The 19,754-nt window shown below is 41.3% G+C and overlaps 1 protein-coding gene across 1 annotated transcript; it reads left to right on the top strand.

Moving 5' to 3' along the window:
* Positions 1–7,717: 7,717 nt before the first annotated feature.
* On the top strand, positions 7,718–14,997 carry NDP (norrin cystine knot growth factor NDP; the record flags this gene model as incomplete). The annotated part of the gene is made up of 2 exons (XM_080719440.1): positions 7,718–7,891; positions 14,770–14,997. 2 exons carry the CDS (start codon positions 7,718–7,720, stop codon positions 14,995–14,997), a joined length of 402 nt encoding a protein of 133 aa, XP_080575566.1.
* Positions 14,998–19,754: the final 4,757 nt, after the last annotated feature.

Genomic DNA, 19,754 nt, shown 5'->3' with positions numbered 1-19,754 from the left:
ATTTAGTGCCTTGGCAAGAAGCATCTGACTTGTTCCCTGAAGCAGCTAACGGACTAGATCCCACTGAAATTCACTGAGTTCCTGGGAAGGGGCTACTTAGCACTTCATACTCTCAGAATTAGACCTGAAGATTCTTGCTTGTCCAATCAGCATATGAAGTGCTGTCTAGTGGCAGGCTTTCTTCCACAGCTTTATGTCTTTGAGATGTTTTTCTTTTTTTGTCAATTTATTTTAAAGAGACTCTGTGTTCTGCCACCTTTCTTTACCTTATTTGTGCTCTTATCATTATTTTTAAAAATTGCAGTAAGCCAAGCATAGCAGCACACACCTGTAACCTCAGGACTTGGGAAGCTGAGACAGGAGGCCTGCAAATTCAAGGCCAGCCTTAGCAACTTAGTGAGACCCTGTTTCAAAACAAAACAAATTAAATAAAAGATAAAAAAAAGAGCTGGAGGTATAGCTCAGAGGTAGAATGCCACTGGGTTCAATCTTCAGTAACTTTTTTTTTGCAGTGAATATCAAATACTTCTGTCTGATACACTGACCCCATCCCAAAGTTCTTATATTTTGTTTCACTTGAACTTCTTAGATATGACAGGATGCATATTAGATATGAATTAGATATTAAGGTATTTATCAATATGTCCAAAAATTACCTAGATGTAGGCCAAGGCTTTTTGTTTGGGGATTCATTGAGCTAGAAGAGGGATCTATAACAGGACCTATTTTTCTCTCTGACCTTATACTTTTCTATTGTTTATATTGGTACTGGGGCTTGAACCCAGTTCCTTAGCAGGTACTCTACCACTGATCTATACCCCTAAACTGCCTGACCCTTATCTTTTATCTGCTGGAGTGAAAGAAGACACATAGCAGGTACTCAGAAAATAGACATTCAATAAATATTTGCTGAAAGAAGCCACAGGAGAGAATACCTGCATACATTAGTGTTGAAAACAGCCCAGGGAGAAATTTGGATACTGAAGCACCACCCTCCTTTGCCTGGCAGGCCAGGCAAAAATAAGGCCATTCTTGGCACATGCCACTTGTCTTAGCCTGTTGTGTGAAATCAGTACTCTACTCTCTGCCAGGCAGAGGGTCAGCCCAAGAGTGAGCTGATCTGTGGGCACAACATCATCTCTCACCCAGGAGGCTGCTCTATTATTTCGCTGAGGATGACAGGTGGGGAAATCTGGGCACCAGTTGTTCTTTTCCACTGGTATTGTTTGAAGGGTAGTTCCAAAGTGGGGCACGCCGGCCTACGTGCCTCTCCTGCCGGCAGAGGCTGCACACTGGAGCTCTTAGAATGTGTGCTCTTTACAGCAGCCAAGTCCAAGTCTTGGAGACTGTGAGGAATACAGAGGGGCCACGAGGCTACTGGGCTCAGCAAGAGAGTTATTCTCTCATCCAACGCATTAGGCTAAGGATCTAAATCCTGATAGGCAGCATTTGATTTTGTGATATGTGGCATTAAATGAAAATTAATTTAGTTTTAAGAAAGTAATAGAAGCTCCCATAGGCAGAGGAATCCCTAGGAAGCCATAAAGCAACTTAACATTGATTTTGGGGGGATTCAGGAGATTGAACCCAAGGGCATTGTACCTCTGAACTACACACCAGCCCTGTTTTTTTTTTTGTTTTTTTTTTAATTTTGAAACAGGATCTCTCTTAAGTTGCTGAGGCTGGCCCTCAGCCTTAGATCTTCCTGTTTTCGCTTCCCAAGTAATGCAATTATAAGTGTGTGCCACCATGCTTAGAATCTTTTCTTGGGCCTCATTTATATTTCTTCTTCATTAAATTTGAACACTTAAGGCAAAAGAATGTAAATTCCCAGTGTTATGTCATGAGAATCTTACCTTTGTTTTTTGAGAGTGCTGTGATATATTCGTACTGCTTGCTTGCAATGTGAATCTATCAATTTTATCAATGTAAAATCTGAACAAAAAGTATCACACTATCATGTTTAGTGGGTTGGCTGAAATTAAGATTTTATTTCTCAGAACTATGAACGAAGCAACATTTCCTCTGCTCCTATTTTATTTTTTATTATTACTTTATTCCTACTTTGGGGTTCAGCTTATTACTTCTAAAGAGGAAACCACTTAATAAAGTAACATTGTACACTATAATATCTCTTTATCAGTATAAACTTCATAATATTTACTTGCAAAAGTGTTTTATTCATTTTTCAAGGAAAATTTTGAACTATGCTTGCAATTAAGGATGTCACTACTAGGTGGCAGTAATGTATAATAGCATTTCATTTATATATGTTCCACCTGGAAGAGTATTGATGTAAATAGTCCCTCTTCCCACGTTTATAAGAAATGGCTGTAAGACTATACTAGTTAGGCATGGTAGTGCATGCCTGTAATTCCAGTACTTGGGAGGCTGAGACAGGAGGATTGCAGGTCTGAGACAAGCCTCAGAAAGTAGTGAGACTCTCAGCAATCTAGCAAGAGCCTGTTTTAAAATAAAAATAAAATAGGGCTGAAGGCATAGCTAGGAGGTAGCATACCCTCAGGTTTAATTGCCAGTACTACACGCGCACACACACACACACACACACACACACACACACACAAGAAATAGAATACTATCATTAAAATATGCAAACTGGCACAAATATTAAACATCCCCCAAGTTAGTTGCCAAATTTTTTTCAGTGGTACTGGGGTTCCTGGAAAACCTCCTACTTCCGGGCTACACTCCCAGACCTATTTTTATATTTTTATTTGGAAACAGGGTCTCCTAGCTCGATCCTCTTGTCTCTGCCTCCCCAGCACGGGGATTACAAGCGTGCGCCACCATTCTCCGCCCCCAATTTTGGGTTTTTAAAAGAGAAAATATTATTTTAATGAAAAATTTAAAGTGTAACATATTTATAAGTTCTAAAATCTAAAAATACAAAAGGTTATACAGTTAGAAAACTTTTGCACCTATGCCTGTCCTCTAGTTCCCACAGAAAAGCAATTTTATTTGTTTCTAGGTAACTTTCTAGAGTTTCTCTATACAAATACAGAATATATATAATATACATTATATGATTATATAATATATAAAATGTAATTGTAATATAATCATATGATATAGGGCCGGTTGTGGTGGCACACACTTGTAATCGAAGATAGGAGGATAGCGAAGGTTCGAAGCCAGCCTTGCTGGCTTAAGAGACCCTGTTTCCAAATTTAAAAAGAAAAAAATATAAATAGGTCTGGGAGCATAGTCCGGAGGTAGAAGGGTTTCCAGGAACCCTAGTACCACCAAAAATATGAAATATAATATATAAAATATAATTATAATGTAATTATATATTATATGAATGTTGTATGGTATAATTAACCAGTCTCCTATTAGTGGATTTTGTTTGCTATTTCCAATTTTAGGCTTTTTTTTTTTTTGGTGGTGCTGGGGTTCCTGGAAGCCCTTCTACCTCCGGGCTACACTCCCAGACCTATTTTTACATTTTTATTTCGAAACAGGGTCTCCTAAGCCAGCGCACGCGGCTGGCTTCGAACCTGCGCGATCCTCCTGTCTCTGACTCCCAAGTGCAGGGATTACAAGCGTGGGCCACCACCACGCCCGGCCAATTTTAGGCTATTGTAACCATGTGCTTATATCAATTTACATATAGTATAATTCACAGAAATAGAATTGCTGGGACTAAATTATATACATTTACACTTGCAAAAGATACTGCCAAATTGGCTTCTAAACAGAGTTTGTTCCAATTTATACTGTATGGTCCATCTCCAAAATGGACCTGTTTTCCTACAGCCTTGTTAGCCCCATCAGGCTTTGGAATCTTTGTAAATCTGATTGGCTGAGCAAAGTATCTCAAAATACTGAGTTTTCATTTCTCCTCAGTGAGTGCCAGTGCTGTGAGTGCCAGTGCTGGTCCTCAAAATTCAAGAGCCTTTTATTTCCTTGTCTGTGGAGAGAATGGAGATGGTGATGAATACAACCATACATACACATAGGTAGAAATTTGCTCTTCATGTTGTTGATTTATTTTGCCACTATGCCATACAGGGTTTTCTTTACTTTGCCCATTTAACTGTTCCTACTGGCCATGGCTCTGAAGACAAGTTGCTGGCAGTGGGGAGAGAGGGCCTGGACTGAAATGTCTGCTTTTCCCTCTGTCCTTTTGCCACTGACTCCCGGGGGAAATATGTGTAGACTGGAGTGGCGAAAGGAGAAATCACATCAATTCTTTCACTGAGACTAATTATGGCTTCAAAGAGACAGATAACCACTCGGGATAATTTAGTCATATTGAAACTCAGGAAATGGTTAGTAATATTGCATCCTCTGACATGGACCGCAGGAAAGTTCTGGCTCTTTGAGCCAAAGTCTTGGTGAGTTTCAGGGTCATGTGTATAGGAAAACCTAGACTTTGTTAAACAAAAATTGCACCCTGATCAAATCTAATAACTCTCCAAAAAATGGTCTTCTGCAAATACAGTGGTGCATGCCTGTCATCCCAGCACTTGGGAGGATGAGACAGAAGGAGTGCAGGTTCAAGACCAGCCTCAGAAACTTAGCAAGACTCTCTAGCCAGATGTAGTGGTGCACACTTGTAGTCCCAGTACTTGGGAGGCTGAGACAGAAGGATTATGCAGGTTCAAAGCCGGCCTCAGCTACTTAGTGAGGCTCTCAGAAACTTAGTGAGACCTTGTTTCCAAATAAAATATAAAATAAGTCTGGGGGTGTATCCAGGAGGAAGAAGGCTCCTGGGTTCTATTTTCAGTACAACACACACACACACACACACACACACACACACACACACACACTAGAAAGATACTTAGCAAAATTCTCAGCAATTTAGTGACATCCAGTTTCCAAAAAATTAAAAATTAAATTAAATTGGGGTGGGGGTGTAGCTCAGAGGTGGAACACCCCTGGGTTCAATTCCTAGCACCACAAAAATAAACAAACAAAATAAAATAAGGCTGAAGTATAGCTCAAAGGTAGAATGCCTCTGGGTTCATTTTCCGGCACCACACTCATGCACATAATGGTCTTCTGCATCCTTTGATGATTGGGAACTTTGGATAGAGGTTGGACCCATTTAAACGAGCTATTAGTATGCCCATAAAGAAAAGTGATGCAGGTTTGAATGGAATGGGGCCTCCTTAACTTTAGGATTGCCTTCTATATATGGAGATGGTAGTAGCTGAATCCATAGCTATGAAATGGTAGCAGTTCAAAGCAGGAAGGGGACAGTAGATACAATCTCTGTCAATTCCCTTACCTTACAGATGAGGAAATGGGCTGGAAGAGTTTGAGTGTGCAAGATGCTCCAGATGATGAATGGCAGTGTTTTGACCTGAGTCCAGGTGGGTTCTCTCATTACTGGTCCCTGCACTTTCTGCAATTTACAAAACTACCCTGAAACACATGCACACACACTTTGCCATTATGGAGACTTGCACTGCTCTAAAATTAACGTGTGTGTGTGTGTGTGTGTGTGTGTGTGTGTGTGTGTGTGTGTGTGTGAAGGGCCTATGCTTGAAATTAAACCCAGGGAAATTCTACCTTTGAGCTACATCCCCAGCCCTTTTATTTTTTATTTGGAAATGGGGTCTTGCTAGGTTACTGAGGGTCTCACTAAGTAGCTGAGGCTGGTTGCAAACCTGTGGTCCTTCCGTCTCAGCCTCCCAAATACTGGGATTACTGGTGAACACCACCACACAAAGTTGAAACAGACCTATCTTATACACCTTTTCCCATTTAGGATTCCCTGTCCCATACTTTGCAAGATAGCTAATTGCAGCTAAGTGGGTCAGAGGCCACTCTATTAGGGCAATAGGAATTACTTTAGACAGGCCTGAACTATCTTTCTTTCTTTCTTTCTTTCTTTCTTTCTTTCTTTCTTTCATTCTTTTTTTGGTGGTACTGGGGTTCCTGGAAACCCTTCTATTTCTGGGTTACACTCCTATACCTATTTTATATTTTATTTGGAAACAGGGTCTCTTAAGCGAGGCTGGCTTCGAACCAACGGGATCCTCCTATCTCCATCTCCCACACGCCAGGATTACAAGCGTGCGCCACCACGCCTGGCTAGACCTGAACTTCTAATCTTGATATCAACATTCTGCCCTGTTTATTGAGACTGTTCACAAGTATAGGAAATTGAACAAATGTACTATGAAAAAACAATCAAGCTTTGATCTAAAATACCTTTGAAAATTTTTCTGAAGCTTTAATAATTCCATCCTTTTGGTTTGAGATGTAATGTCAGGTTTCTCCAATTTTCTTAAATGTTTGAAAATATTTTGGGTGCCTGTCTTCTGGTGGAGTAAAAATGAATCAGTTGTGGGCCATGCCCATAGGGTTGTGAGATGATTTGAGGAGATCTCTGGACTCCAGTCTTTTGACCAAAAGGTATGGTTAAAAAAACAAAACAAATTTCAGACAAAGTAGTGTGGCATAATCTCGCTGTAATAGTAAGTCTCTGCTCCAACCACTGCTTTCTTTTTCAAATTACACTGTGGACTCAAGCTACAAAGGCTCTTCAGAAATGTGTGACTCCTTTGGGAAATACACATGTGCAGCCTTAACCACGCTGGAGGCCAGGAAGCATAATGTGTATTTCAGATGCCATTTCGCCACTGATCCTGGGTGGCATGGGGCTCAAAGCAAAAACAGGATGGGCCCCAAGCACAGAAGTGGAAAATTAGGTGGGGGTAGGTATGGACTTAGAAATGGAAAATGTGCTCCCGTGGGACCTAAACTATGTTCATTAGTATTGACTTGCTTCCCCTCTAGCCTGTAAGCTCATGTTGACACCAAAGTTTTCTGATAATCTCCTGGTTAACCAAGGATAAAGATGAGATATCCCAATTCAGATCTGTTGTGACCAAAACCAAATGGATTTTTTTTTGCAGTACTAGGGGATTAAGCCCATTAACATATTACCTCTGAGCTACACCCCCAGCCCTATTTTTTATTCTTTATTTTGAAACAGAATCTCACTGAGTTGCAAAGTATCTAAGTAGCTTAGGCTGTCCGCAAACCGCTATCCTCCTGTCTCAGCCTCCCAAATGCTGGAATTACAAGTTGTGCACCACCAAGTCTGGCTTTTAAAAAAATTTTGAAACAGGGTCTTGCTAAGTTGCCAAGGCTGGCCTCAAATCAGTGGTCCTTCTGTCTCGGTCTCTCAAGTACTTGGATTACAAGCGTGTGCCACTATGCCCAGCTAGAATCACATGTTTAATCTTTATGGTAAGTTCAAACTATTCTTGCCCCTAGGGTCATGGACTTCATCAAGTCAAGTCAACATGTGCTTCCATTAAATCACTGTATCCAAAGTATGCAAAGTGTACAAACCATTGTGTGTCTCCAAATGGTTATAAATTTGTAGTATAAGTATGAGGGATGGATGACAGCTTATGGTAATGACACTAAAGAAACCAATATTCTCCACTCAAAATGACATGGAAAAATTCTACTTAATGCCTCCTGGGTTCCATTAGGGTTTCTAGGGAAATATTTCTGGGAAAAATGATTTCTGTTTTCATTCCAGCTGTGCATCAGATATCGTGATGATGGATGGCAAGTGCAAAGAGTAAGGACAATGACAACCAGGCTTTGGCCGGATCCTGCCCTTACCTTGAAAGAAACTGGAGCCTAGTGGGGGGGTGAAGGCATTGCCAATTTTTTGTCCTCTGTCGCCCTCTGCTGTTCTTCTGGAGAAGTTTTCCTCACAACAATGAGAAATCATGTACTAGCTGCATCTTTTTCTATTCTGTCCCTGCTGGCGATAATGGGAGATACAGACAGCAAAACGGACAGTTCCTTCACGGTGGACTCGGACCCTCGACGCTGTATGAGGCACCACTATGTTGATTCTATCAGTCACCCATTGTACAAGTGTAGCTCAAAGGTAAGATCAAGGTCTCTGCTGTGAGAGTATCAGCCCCTCCCCTCATCAAAAAAAGAGGAGGAGCAGAAAAGCCATTTTTCTTTGTCAGAAGATGTAGGATTATGGTGGTTTATGACTAGCCTACAGGGATTATGGAACAATACTGTTTTTATTGTTTCCCACCATGCTTTGCACTTTTGTCAGCTTAATTGAATCTGTGCATATCCATCCTGCGGGAGGGGCATCTTTTGTTCCTGCCTGTGAAATTCATGAGCAGTAGGGACTTTTTTCAAAATAGGAAAATGGAGTTCAGGCCCAGTGGCATGAACGTGTAATCCCAGGCACTTGGGAAACTGAGGCACATTTGAGTCAATTTTTGGCAACTTAGTGAGACCCTGTTTGGAGATAAATAGAGCTGGAGATGTAGCTCAGTGGTAGAGAGCCCCTGGGTTCAGTCCCCAGTACCACATACATACACACACACACACACACACACACACACACACACACACACAGAAAACAGAGGCTGCAAGAGTTATGGTGACTCATTTGATCTCCACCAGCAATAAAGAGAAAGAGCATACAAGAAATACGACAGACTTGGGAACACACTTCTTTGAAGCTCCTTCAAAGAGTTCCCTAGTAAAATATTCAGTGATTGGCTCTGTGTTCTGAGCCTGACTCCATGTGCCACAATGACATTAAAATGATTATGAAAAATCAGATGATGATCTGGTCCTTTATCATTCTTCCACAAGTTATCTGAACCAATTGTGTTGGAAGTAGGTTGCATGCTTTTTGGGGGGGGCAACCCATGCTTCAGTGTTGTGACAAGGTGTACAAAGGAGTATCAAGCTTAAGAAGCCACCAAGGGTGGCCAGCCACACGGACCACCCAGAAGACAAGCACTTTGTAGGGTGGAAGGAATGCCAAATGAGAGTTCTCATGACTGTCACTGCCCCCCAAACAGTCATATGAATGAAATTTGTCCTCATTTGGTAAATAAGAATTTCTTTAGCCCAACCTCAGAGATTTTCACTGTTCATCCTGAGACGAAAACCACTTAAACATTTTCATATGGCAAGTATTTTTTAAATTACCAGTATAATTAAGACTTTTTTTGTAATATCAACCATGGGAATGAAGACCATATAAGTCAATCTCCCTGCCCTCCACTTAAAAACATTATGACTTCAGTCTGCTTTTAAATTTTCCATAACTTCTGTGATTATAGCCCAATGAAGATGACTTGTTTGAGTTTGGGGGGACTGAACTTTGAGTTAAATCACTCTAGCCATTATATTAATAAGGCCTATGGTGGTAGGAGAACAAGTAGAGATTTTCCACGTAAGTAAAATGCCCAGGATTTTATGTGTACTTGTAGAAGAAAAAAGAAAGAAAGAAAGAAAGAAAGAAAGAAAGAAAGAGTAAACAGATGAATGTAATTTTTTTTTGGTGGTACGGGGGTTCCTGGAAGCTCTTCTACCTCTGGGCTACACTCCCAGACCTATTTTATATTTTTGAAACAGGGTCTCTTAAGCCAGAGCTTCGAACCTGCGCAATCCTCCTGTCTCCGCCTCCCAAGCGTGGAGATTCCAAGCCTATGCCACCACGCCCGGCTGAATGTAAATTTTTGTAAGGCTAAATTCCCTTCTTAGGAAAAGGAAACTAGGGCTTGGAAGTGCAGTTCAGTAGTGGTGAGAGGCCCTGGGTTTGATCCTCATGGCTAACAACAAACAAACAAACAAAAAAACTAAAACAAATACCATTGTGATGGTAGGAAGGAACACAAAATAGGAGCATCTATTAAAAGTCAAAAAATGGCTGGGGATGTGGCTCAGGAGCAGATCACTTGGCTACCATGTGCAAAGCCCTGGCTGTCTCTGCCTGTCTCTCTCTCTCTCTCTCTCTCTCTCTCTCTCTCTCTCTCTCTCTCGTACTGGGGATTGAACCCAGAGTCTTCCACTTCTGATAGTGCCTCACTCAGTTGCAAAGGGCCTTACTAAGTAACTGAGGTTGGCCTCCAGCCTGTGATCTATCTCAGCCTCCCAAGTACTAGGATTACAGGTATGTGCCAGGTTCAAGCATGACTGTTAGAAACACTTAGGTATACTGTTGTTCACCTGTGTTTCACAGTAAATAACAGTGCAAATTGTGATAATAGGAAAGATGTTTGCAATTTCATGGGAACAATTTGTTTTTAAATATCCCAAACTGTCCCAAATATAGCAATAGTTTTATGTAAGTAGTGTTATAATTATGAACACTTCCTCCTTAGCCATAAAATATGCCTGGCAGAATGTCAAATACCCAGACCTTTTCTGGATTAAGTTTTCTCTATTTATCCAGGATGACCACTGTTTTCATTTGGAAATATTCTATAATCCTTAACTTCTAGACTGTGGTTGATCTTCTGTCTAATGGCTTTCATTTAATGAAATTGTTTGCCTTTAGAGATGTGGAATAAAACATGTATCCCATGTCTAGAAAGAAAAGACTAAGGGTTGTTCCTCCTTGATCAACATCATGGTCAAGACCATTATTTATCAGAAATGTGCCTACTGTTTGCCTATCAACTAATGCTTCCTGACATTTTTATTCAGTGTCTGTCCTTGTGAAGACATATGAAGGGCACCATGTGATCCAAGCTCAGAGAAGGGGGTGTATCTCCTTGAACACCTAATATGTGTGAGGCACATCATACCAGATGTGCTAGTCATTGCCAAGGGACTTGTGATGGCACGCATTAGCATTTCCATTTTACCAGTAAGGCCAGCTAAAACCGAAAGAATTATTAAGTCAGTTGTTTTATGCCATCTAGCTCAGAAATGACAGTCTTCCTCTGAGTATATATCTTCTATTTGCATAGTCTGGATCTTTGCATTGGGACAATCCAAGTAGAGTTAGAAACCCAAAACCAACTTTTGGTGTTCTGTCTATAATGGCTTATGCCCAGCAATTTTTCTAGAAAAAAAAATAAATAGTGGAAACTTTTCTGGAAGGCTCCAGGATGGGCAAGAAGCTGTCTTCTCACCATGGTCTTCTCCCCCAATTAAGATGGAGTCAGGTAGAAGAGATTGATCCACCAAGGAGAGTGGAACCACACTTCAGGAAGCTCCTGGGGGCTTTGTAAGTGATGATGTGTTCTGGGCTTGGGTTCAAAAGATCCTGGGAGTGGCAGGTTCATTTAGTCTTCCACAAGAGACCATGTTTTCCTGAAATTCTACAGGATTAAACGCTGTAGAACAAACAGACAAGAAGGGAGTGCCTAGTGCAAATGGGGCACCTGGGGAATGTTTAAGGGAATTGAGGCACCCAGGCTTTGAAGTGATGGCGACCTGGCTCCCAATTCTATCTCCACAGCTTGTCAAATGGATGACATGGGAAAATCTGAGCTATTCTTTGGCATCTCAATTTCTTCTCATGATAGACGGAGCTCTGTAATGGAGGGCAAGGGTATGTCTGGGTGTCGGTGAGAATATTTATAACGCAACCGACAGAGAGTCTGGCATAGAATAGGCATTTATTAAGTGATATTATGATCTTGATGCTGAAGTTATAAACTGGACAGGTGTTTCGACTCATTTTTCTATTTCAGTCACTGTTGAAAACTCAATAACTGTTGGGATCTCCTCTAGCCTTACAGGATTAGGAAAATGAACTTCATTGTGGTTCTGGCTGAAGGCAGGGTGGGACAGAAAAGCAAAGTGAATGCTGGGTGCTAAGAGGGAGGATAAAAGTAAGAGATGAGAGCCTGCTGCCTGACCTTCCCCAGCAGGTGACAGGAGGAAGGAGGGACCTCAGGGAAGCAGGTTCTGGGCCTGGTCTGGGGAAGAGTTTTCAGGAAGCCAAATTGGGAAAGTGAGTTAGGAGGACAGGCTTGTGAAGACTGAATTGACTGAGAAGTGGAAGATTGTAGCCCCAGGCCCTAGAACCGGGACACACCTATCCAAACCCTCAAGGACCCTAGGAGAGGTGCCTGAAGGGGAAAGAGGAAGGTTTGGAGGACAAAGCCTGGGGAAAAAATACCAGAGGAAAAGGGATCTGGCATGTCAAGGACCAATTGGGAGGAAGCTGTCAGAAATCCCCACTCCCCCAAGGCCAAACCATCTCCTCTGCTGCCCAGGAAGCTCATGGTGTGGTAGAAGAAATGAAGGGAGGCAGGGATATGGAGTTTATAACATGCTTGTGTTAAGTAAAATAAAAAATTATGCGAGTAAAATAAAAAATAATGTGAGTATGGCGGAGTGTGAAAAACACGAGAGAGGTCCAGTACACGTGGCATGTAAAGTTTTAATGGCACCGCTCTCCCGGGGATCAGGGCGAGGCACCGTGGGGCCCGCGCGCCTGTCCGAAGCTAGAGGACGCGGGCTCTCCTTTTAAAGGCATGCATCTCGTGAGATGAGGGTTTACTCGCGGGAACGCCCAATTCTGGCGTGGGTTTTGGCCCCTCCCTTGCCCTGCAGAGGTCATGTGACACAAAGTCACACGAGTGCAGGACCCAACTTATGAGCTTGACCATGTGAGAGATTTGACTTGATTTTTAAAATAAGAACAAATTTATATGTAGTGTCTATTATGCACAGGTACTGTGGAAGGTGTTGGAGACACAAAAGTAGGAAGGGAAGAAAAAAGGAAGGAAGGATTATACCCCAGCCCTATAGAAGGGAGTTGGATCTGTTACTTGAGTGATAGTACCACAGCTGATGGACTATCTCATATTCCCTTGGTGGTTTTAATGTGATTGTTGGATTTAGCCCTAGCATCCTCTTGGATCATGATGTTAATAATCGATAATTACCAGAAGTTGTCTTTGTCTTTTGTGGAGAAATGGCCGGGCCACTTCCTCCTTTTAGTTCTTGGGTATTTAATTCTACCCTATAAGATGATGTCAGAGAGAATAACTAGTGAGCCTTTAACATTAACTGCTAATTCTCAAAATATCACAAGGTAAATGTCAAAAGGTTTTATGCATATCTTTTGATCTTTCATTTGAACATTTCCACCTTTTATGATCTTGCTGTTGGTTCTGGAATTATAGGGCAACTTTTCCTCCATTACTTAATATGAAATTCACCAAGCATTATCTTGCAACATAAACATAGACCAATAATCTCAGGTTCCACATAGCCCTCCTCTCCCAGTTATGTAGGATTATATGGCTTAATAAATCAAACCCTCTCCCATCTATGACTTCTATTCCTAGGAGACCAGAATTTATGTATGGGATACAAAAATAAGTCTTTATTGGCCCGACTCCTTAAGCGGTACTCAAAATATTGAGTATGTGTTTACATACATTTTTCTGGGGATAGCTTTGGCAGTATGTGTCAAATTTGTAAAAGAGTCTATTTACTAAAACTAGATTAAGAACCACTATAAAGAAGACACAGCCTTTGCTACTTTAGCTTAGACCTCTAGAAATGGGGATGGTCAGAATAGATACATTATAATACTTGCCCCCAGTGACGTTGGGGTTTTGGAATTCTTTTTAATACTTTTGTTGGTGTAACAATTATACATCAGAGTGAAGTTCAATGTGATATAAACATACATACACATGCTCTAAGTGACTTTGAAGGTGTAGATGTAGTTGTACCAATTTCAGGCTTTTTCAGTGTATAATCCCAGGCATGAGATTCCCAAGGGCCTCAAGTATGCTCTGTCTCAATCTCATTCTCTTGTCCCAGGTTGCATCTCTGGAAGGAATAAGGAATATTTCTTCTTTAGTGTGGCTCAGCCTACTCCTTTTTCTTCTTTAGAAGATATATATGTGGTGGGGGAGAAGTACTAGGGATTGAACCCAGGGACATTCTCTACCTCCAAGTTACACCCCAGCCCAATTTTATTTTTTGTTTTAAAACAGGGTCTTACTAGGTTGATGGGACTGTCCTTGTGGAGACTGTCCTTGAACCTGCTATCCTCCTGTCTCAGCATCCCAAGTACTGGGATTACAAGCATGTGCCACCATGCCTGGTTTTTTATTTTTTATTTATATCTAGCTATGTTACTAAGGGTCTCCCTAAATTGCTGGGACTGGCTGTGAATTTGCAATCTTAGCTTCCCAAGTACTGGAACAACAAGTATGTGCCACCATGTCCGGCTATATTCTTTAGTTTAGCCATTCCCTGCACAAATGAATCATTTTCTTTTGTCACTATTTCCTCCTTGATTTCAGGTTGGAATGACTTTCTGCGTTTTGCTACTGGTAGAACTGCAATGCATCGGGCCACCGATCTGTCACCACCATCTGTCAGGGGAAATTTCTTTTGTTCCTGGACTTTTATGTGCACATTATGATGGTGGGCCTTGCCCAGTGGTTGCAAACCCTCAGTGCACTCTGAAATCATCTCAGGAATCTTGAAAATCATGAAAGCCTCAACCCTATCCTCCAGGGAATTTGTTGTTGTTGTTTTTACTGGAAATTGAATCCAGGAGCACTCTACTTCGGAGCTATACTCCAGCCCTTTTTATTTTTTATTTGGAAGCAGGGTCTCACGAAATTGCTGAGGTTGGCCTCAAACCTGTGATCTTTCTCTCCCAGCCTCCTAAATACTAGAATTACAGTCATGTACCACTGCATCCGGATAACTCCCAAGGATTTTATTTCAATTGGTCTGAGATAGAGCTGGGTGTTGACATTATTGTGTTCAGTGATGGGGATCTAATCCCGGGCCTTGCACATGCATCCCCTCTACCACTGAGCAACATTTCCAGCTCTGACGTTTTGTTTGTTTGTTTTTAAGTTTACCATGTGATTCTAGCATGCAACCAGGGATGAAATCTGATCTATCCAGCAGGAATTGGCAAGAAGTGTCAGGACTTTTCAAAGGATGCTGTGATAATTTGCTGAGATTTTGGCATCTCCCCAAGGTAACTCTCTCCTCTTCTTTCCCCAGATGGTGCTCCTGGCCAGGTGTGAGGGGCACTGCAGCCAGGCATCACGTTCTGAGCCCTTGGTGTCTTTCAGCTCTGTCCTCAAGCAAGCTTTCCGTTCCTCCTGTCACTGCTGCCGACCCCAGACGTCCAAGCTGAAGGCAATGCGACTGCGTTGCTCTGGGGGCTTGCGACTTACCGCCACCTACCGGTATATCCTCTCCTGTCACTGCGAGGAATGCAGTTCCTGAGGCTTCTGAATGGCCTTCTGGCTGGGACAACCACAGAGGCAGTTCAACCAGCCAGGGAAGGACTGGCAAGAAAAGAGTTAAGGAAAATAAAGATGCAGTAATTCCCACGGGATCCTGCATATTCTAGTAATAAAGACTCGAAGCTTCTTGACAGGGAGAGCTGCTATGGGAATGTATGTTCAGTTCCCATCTACTTTCCCTGGTATACTTTCTTCTGGTTCCTTTAAAGATTCAGGCACTTCCCTGCCCTGCCCCTCTCCCCCTCCACCTCCCCTGCTCTAAATGCTGTTTGGGTTTCCAACAAATCTGTGGGAAAAAGTGGGCCCCTGCACAATAGTGTGTAAGACCGTCACTGTTTGGTGCATATTTGGGAAGAATTTGTTTTTAGAAGACAGGAAAGCCCCATTGTTTCTGGGACATCTTCTGTTATTGTTTTTAATCTTTTCATTAGGATCTAAGGTTATCGTCGCCACTACAGGTTACCCGTACCGAATTCTGGACACTACACATGTGGATTCGTTTCCTGAGGTGCATTCACAGACGACTGACACTGAAATAACTAACAAGTGGATTCTCTCTTGTGATGCTGGGACTCTTGACCACTGTAATTATTATTCAGAATTGACTTTGGGGAAGTAAAGGCGGCATAAAGTATTTTTCACTTGAAGGCTCTTGCAAATAAATTATAGTCAACTTTTGTGAGGGAGCAGAGTTTTAAAGACTTGCACAGATATGGATCCTGCACTGACATTGGAAAAGGCATATATGTACTAGCAGCATGGAGAATGCACTGTACTCATGCATGCAAATTAGACAACCAATGATGAACCTATTGGAGGGCGTTCCATAGCTTTAGCTGTGTCCTGTGCATCATTTGCTAACATCTATTCGTCCATATGAGGCTTGTCACCATGACGGTGGCCTGGCTCATGTTCTGAACATTTGGTTTGAATATATCCTGGTCTTTGAGGCTCAAATTTTGAGTTATTCACATGTTTTGAAATAAAAAGAGAGTACCTTCAAAATTTTGGCTAAGTATTGCTGTTTTCTTTCCCCTCTTTCAATATCCTGTTGTATAGTAGCTAGTGCTTGAACATCTATGATATGGAGGGGGGGGTCAAAAAAGGAGGGTTATGTGATTTCAGAATGCATAGTGGGGACAGTTTTTGAAAACAATATACTAAGGTAATGAGGGCTTAAAATATTTGGCTGTTACTCTCAAAATGTAATCTATTAAGCCAGACACAAAATCAGGTGCATTCAAGTTTCCTTAAATGCTATGAAGAAAAATAGAGAAGTTGCCTCCTATTTAAACTCTTCACTTTTCTCAGAAGAGACTCAGTATCTATAAGTGAAATTCAAGAATCAAGGAATGCATGTACCTATAATCTCAATACTTGGGAGGCTGAGACAGGAGAATTGCCAGTTCAAGGCCAGCCTTACCAGCATAGCAAGATCTTCAGCAATTTAGTGAGACCTTGTTTCAAAGTAAAAAGTTCTGGAGTGTAGCTTGGAGGTATAATACTCCTGTGTTCAATCTCCAATACAAGAAAGAAAGAAAGAAAGAAAGAAAGAAAGAAAGAAAGAAAGAAAGAAGGAAAGGGCAGGTTATGCATGCCTATAATCCTAGTACTTGGGAGGCTGAGATAGAAGAAGCACAGGTTTCCAGGCCAGCCTCAGCAACTAGGGCTGACTTTCTTTTTTAGGGCAAGTGTTTTGAAATAAAAATTAATGTAGGGCTGTTGAGATGTAGATCAGTTGTAGACCACCTCTGGGTTCAATCTCCAGGAACACACACATGTACACACACACACATACATACACATGCATGCACGCACGCATGCACATATCAGCACAAGGACAAATAATTCACAACAATGGTTTCGGTGCTATTGTTGGTCCAGTGTTCCAGATTCAATGATACTACTGAACATTATAAGAATACTCATAACAATAACATAGTTTTATGTTCATTCTGGACATCTTGATGCTGACCCAGACTTGGCAACTCAGTTTCCAAGGCAACCTCAACATCATGCTCTCCTGGTTAACCATAGAAGACAGTGCTTCCCACTGTTAGCACAGCCAACCTGTGAATTACTTTTCCTGTAGAGATGATGGTTTTGCACACTCATTGATACCACATTCACACCTTTTGTTAGAAAGACAGCAAGGTTAAAATTGTATTTGTGGTTTTGAAACAGAATAAAAATAATACTATTAAACTATGACCTTGATCTCAACCTTCACAGTAATGGAGCCAGACAGTCCAGTAAATTGGAAGTTCTCCCCATTCTGAAAACAAATGTGAAATGGCAGTTTGGACCATTACGTGAAGAGAAATTTTGTCATAAAGAGACCTAAATTTAATACTGAAAGTTAAATGGTTGTCATTCTTAACCAATAATGAAAGTATTAACTGCTGATCATATTTATGGCTGTTCTTTCATGTTACTAATTGAAAAGTAGAAATACTTGAAGTCTTAAACTGTCTCTTCTTGGTTTTAAAACCTCATTTGGGGTATAGATCAAAGGTGGAATTCTCAGTACCAAAAAAAAAAAAAAGAAAGAAAAGAGAGAAACCTAATTTTGCTTTGATATTCTATAATATACACCTCCAAACTCCAGACTTAGTTTCCTTCCTACCAATTTGGGACTGGACTGGGGAGTTGTATGACTCATATCTTCCAAATTCTCTGGAAGCCATAGAAAATGGTCCCTTCAAGTCCCATTACATGGTCTACTGTCAAAGCTTTCCCCATGGAAATGAGTAGAATGTTTGGAGCATCAAAGGACATAGGACAGTAGGACTGGAGGATTATTAGAGGCATCCAGACCCTTATCTCCCTAAATATGTGAGCAAATGGAACTTGCTAAAAGTCACACGCTTGTTCTTGGATTTGGAACTAGAAGCCAGGTTTCCTGCTCCCTATAGCCATGAATCCTTTCCTTTACTTTCCCCCCACCAGCCAAAGGAGCCTAATTCTATTTATTTATTTATTTATTTATTTATTTATTTATTTATTTCTATTTGTTGTGATAGACTGGAGATTGAATTCACAGGAGTTCTATCTCTGAGCTACATTCCCAGCCCCCCTTTTTTGTTTTGAAACAGGGTCTTTCTAGGTTGCTGAGAGTCTCACTAGGTTGCTGAAGCTGGCCTTGAACCTGCAATCCTCCTGTTTCAGCCTTCCAAATATTGAGATTCCAGGTATGTGCCACCAGGCCCAGTTGCTTCACTCCTTTTATAACCTTGGATGCTGAATAGGGTAACTAGACTGCAAAAGAGTGTAGTGAGACAAAGTAAGTTTAACGGTGGCATATGAGAACCCAGAAAGAGGAAAAAAGATGTATTTTTCCCATAGGCCCCAAAATAGCCCTGGGAACTGAGTGAATTCAGACATTATTGGATATTAAGTTTCTATGGAATTTGCATTATATATTTTAAAAATTAAACATAGTTAGCCTCATTTTGGTGTTTACCCCTAAGGATTGAGAGAGAAACCAAATGAAAACACTGATCAGTTACAAACACTATTCCTGGAATGCCTAAGGAATGTTCACTTGCCTTTCCCATTCACTATGCATGCTAAAGGGGAAATTAAAATATGTTATAATCTTTGTAGTTTGCATGTTAGGAATGATGATTCACAATGAAGAGTGAAAGACTCTTGTAAACTGATCTTACCTTCATCATTTATAAGCATCTAATAATAATGTGTTACTGTGGCAGTGGGAGATATAGGGGTTTATGGATTTAATTGACTTTCTTGAGATCTCAGCTTCCCAGACAAATCCTTTAAGTCATATACACATAATAAACTCTTGAACTTTCTCCAGAAGCTTAGAATAAAGAACAGATCAACCCTTTTTGGTCTTGAGGAAATAGTGGTGGAATTCATTCTAAATGCCAGTGTTTACTAAACCACCCAGTACATTATTTTGTTTTAGGTAGAGCAAGCTGTGTGCATACTCAGACCAGGGGACTGTTTGAATAAGCAAATTTTTATTGTGACCTTGGAAAAATTAAAGTGTGGATTTGCTTTCTGTTGCTTCTTGTCTTAGCCTTTTCTCACTGTAACAAATAAACTGAGTAAAGCAACTTAAAGGAGAAAATATATTTTTTGGCTTACAGTTTTAGAGGTCCCATCTAGTCCATGGTCCATTGCTTTGAGCTTGTGGTGAAGCAGACCATCATGTTGGCCAGTCAAGGCACCTCATGATAGCCAGAGAGGAGGAGTGGGGGGGGAGATGATCAGGAACAAGATATAATTCTCAAGGGCATTCCCCTAAGGACTTATTCCCTCCAACTGGGTTCTACCTCCTATAGTTTCCACCACCTCACAATAGTCCATTCAGGTATGAATTTCTTGATGTATGAATTCACTGTTGAGGTCAGTGCTCTCATGATTGTATCACTTCCCAGAGCCCCACATCTGAAACTTATCGTATTGGGGACCAAGCCTCCAACATGTAAGCCTCTGGGGGACATTTTAGATCCAAACCATAGCACTTCTTCAGACCTCACAGAAACATACACCATTGAGCAAGAAATGGAACACCAAATGAGGAGGGACTGTAAGGAGTGGTGGTAGGGGCAGGGAGAGGTTAGAGCAGAAAAAGAAGCCAAATCCTGCTGATGCTACTTCTTTGTGACTTCAGGGCACAGGCACATACTGGTGGGCAGATATGCTGATTCCCTTCAAGAGCTAGAAATGAGAAGCCTGGGTCTGGGAAGAGTTTCACCCAAAGCTGTA

The sequence above is a fragment of the Muscardinus avellanarius genome (genome assembly GCF_963383645.1).
Source record: "Muscardinus avellanarius genome assembly, chromosome: X".
NCBI classification, from domain to species: Eukaryota; Metazoa; Chordata; class Mammalia; order Rodentia; family Gliridae; genus Muscardinus; species Muscardinus avellanarius.
Note: the sequence above shows the minus strand (reverse complement) of the source record. Positions and strands in the feature narration are given on the sequence as shown.